We start from the raw sequence: 1357 nt of genomic DNA, 5'->3' as shown, positions 1-1357 counted from the left end.
CCCCCCCACCCCCCTCCACCCCCCCATATAAAATGCATTACAGTAATCCAGCCGAGTGGTCAGAAAGGCGTGGATTACTGTCTCAATCTTGATGAAAGCCTGTAAATCACTTTGGCTTGTGTATAAAAAAATAAAAAAACTATGTCAAGCCTTTACCTGCAAGATGTTAAACACTCCTATCTCTCTCCTACTGGCATTGATGGTTTTATTTTTGGGTGTTACGTCTAGTTTGCTAGATTGTTCCTAACGAGACAGAACTCGCTTCAAAAAGACAAACATGCTACATTAAAACGCAAATAAGTACCCTTAATGTGTATTTGATAGATCCTACAAAGCGACACTAAACAGTAACATCGAAAGAAGTTGCTGCAGTCAGAAGACGTAATGCATTTTTACAGCAGTAAATGTCATTTATTGAGACGTGCAGTCCCTACTCAGTACTCACGGAGAGGATGCCTGCCATCTGACTGTAGAACATGCTGGTCATGCCCCCAAACATGACCAGACCCATGAGCGTCGAGCCCCGCAGCAGAGCCAGTTCATGGCGCGTCGTAAACTTCTCCTTCAGAGGAGAAACACAACGTCAGCCCTTTGTTGTAAAATCTTCTTATCATCTCAAAAGCTCTTTGTGTTGACTTTGTCATGGTAAAAGATTAACGTCTATATTGGTGGTGTGGCTGACTTTTACAGGAAGAAACAAAGCACGTAGCACCGTCACACAGCACTTAAGACAACTAAATTAATTAATTAACACGGGGACTAGCAGTCCACATTGCTACACATGTATGCATGAAATGCAGTGTGTCTGCTCTATGAACATGTTTCTGCTAACTGAGAATATGGTGTACCTGGTCTAGTCCCGTCAGGGGCTGGAAGTAATAGTACTGGCAGAAGTCCAGCACCAGGGTGAACAGACTGAGAACCTGAGTGTAGAAGCAGAGCTGCAGGAAGAGCCAGTGGTTGTCTTCTCCCACACAGTTATTGATCCTGGGAGGAAATAAACAGGATTTAAGACGTCAGCTTTTATCATTTTTGTCAGTTTCCATGAAAAAAAAAAAAAAAAAATCTCCCAGAAATACATTTCCAGCAAAGGCCTGCAAAGCAACTATATACTGTCTTTCATACAATGTTGGGTGATTTTGCTCTATTCCTATTAATTTCTACTTTCCAACACAGTTTTTAATAGGTGACTAATAACATAACACCTTCATTCAATTCAATTCAATTTGATTTATAGTATCAATTCATAACGAGTTATCTCGAGACACTTTACAGATAGAGGAGGTATAGACCACACTCTTCATGAGAGTGTGTGTGTGTGTGTGTGTGTGTGTGTGTGTGTGTGTGTGTGTGTGTG

The 1357-nt window shown here is 41.4% G+C and overlaps 1 protein-coding gene across 1 annotated transcript in view; it reads right to left on the bottom strand.

Moving 5' to 3' along the window:
• The window catches only part of zdhhc21 (zDHHC palmitoyltransferase 21), a 6390-nt gene that overhangs the window by 3319 nt on the left and 1714 nt on the right, over window positions 1-1357 (bottom strand). Inside the window, exons 5-6 of the mRNA XM_032511613.1 lie at window positions 849-987; window positions 446-562 (exon numbers count right to left, since the gene is read on the bottom strand). Coding sequence (XP_032367504.1) covers window positions 446-562; window positions 849-987 — 256 coding nt within the window. The remainder of the gene's footprint in view (window positions 1-445; window positions 563-848; window positions 988-1357) is intronic.

This window comes from Etheostoma spectabile, unplaced genomic scaffold (assembly GCF_008692095.1).
Source record: "Etheostoma spectabile isolate EspeVRDwgs_2016 unplaced genomic scaffold, UIUC_Espe_1.0 scaffold394, whole genome shotgun sequence".
Lineage (NCBI taxonomy): Eukaryota > Metazoa > Chordata > Actinopteri > Perciformes > Percidae > Etheostoma > Etheostoma spectabile.
This window is presented reverse-complemented; position numbering and strand designations above follow the sequence as displayed.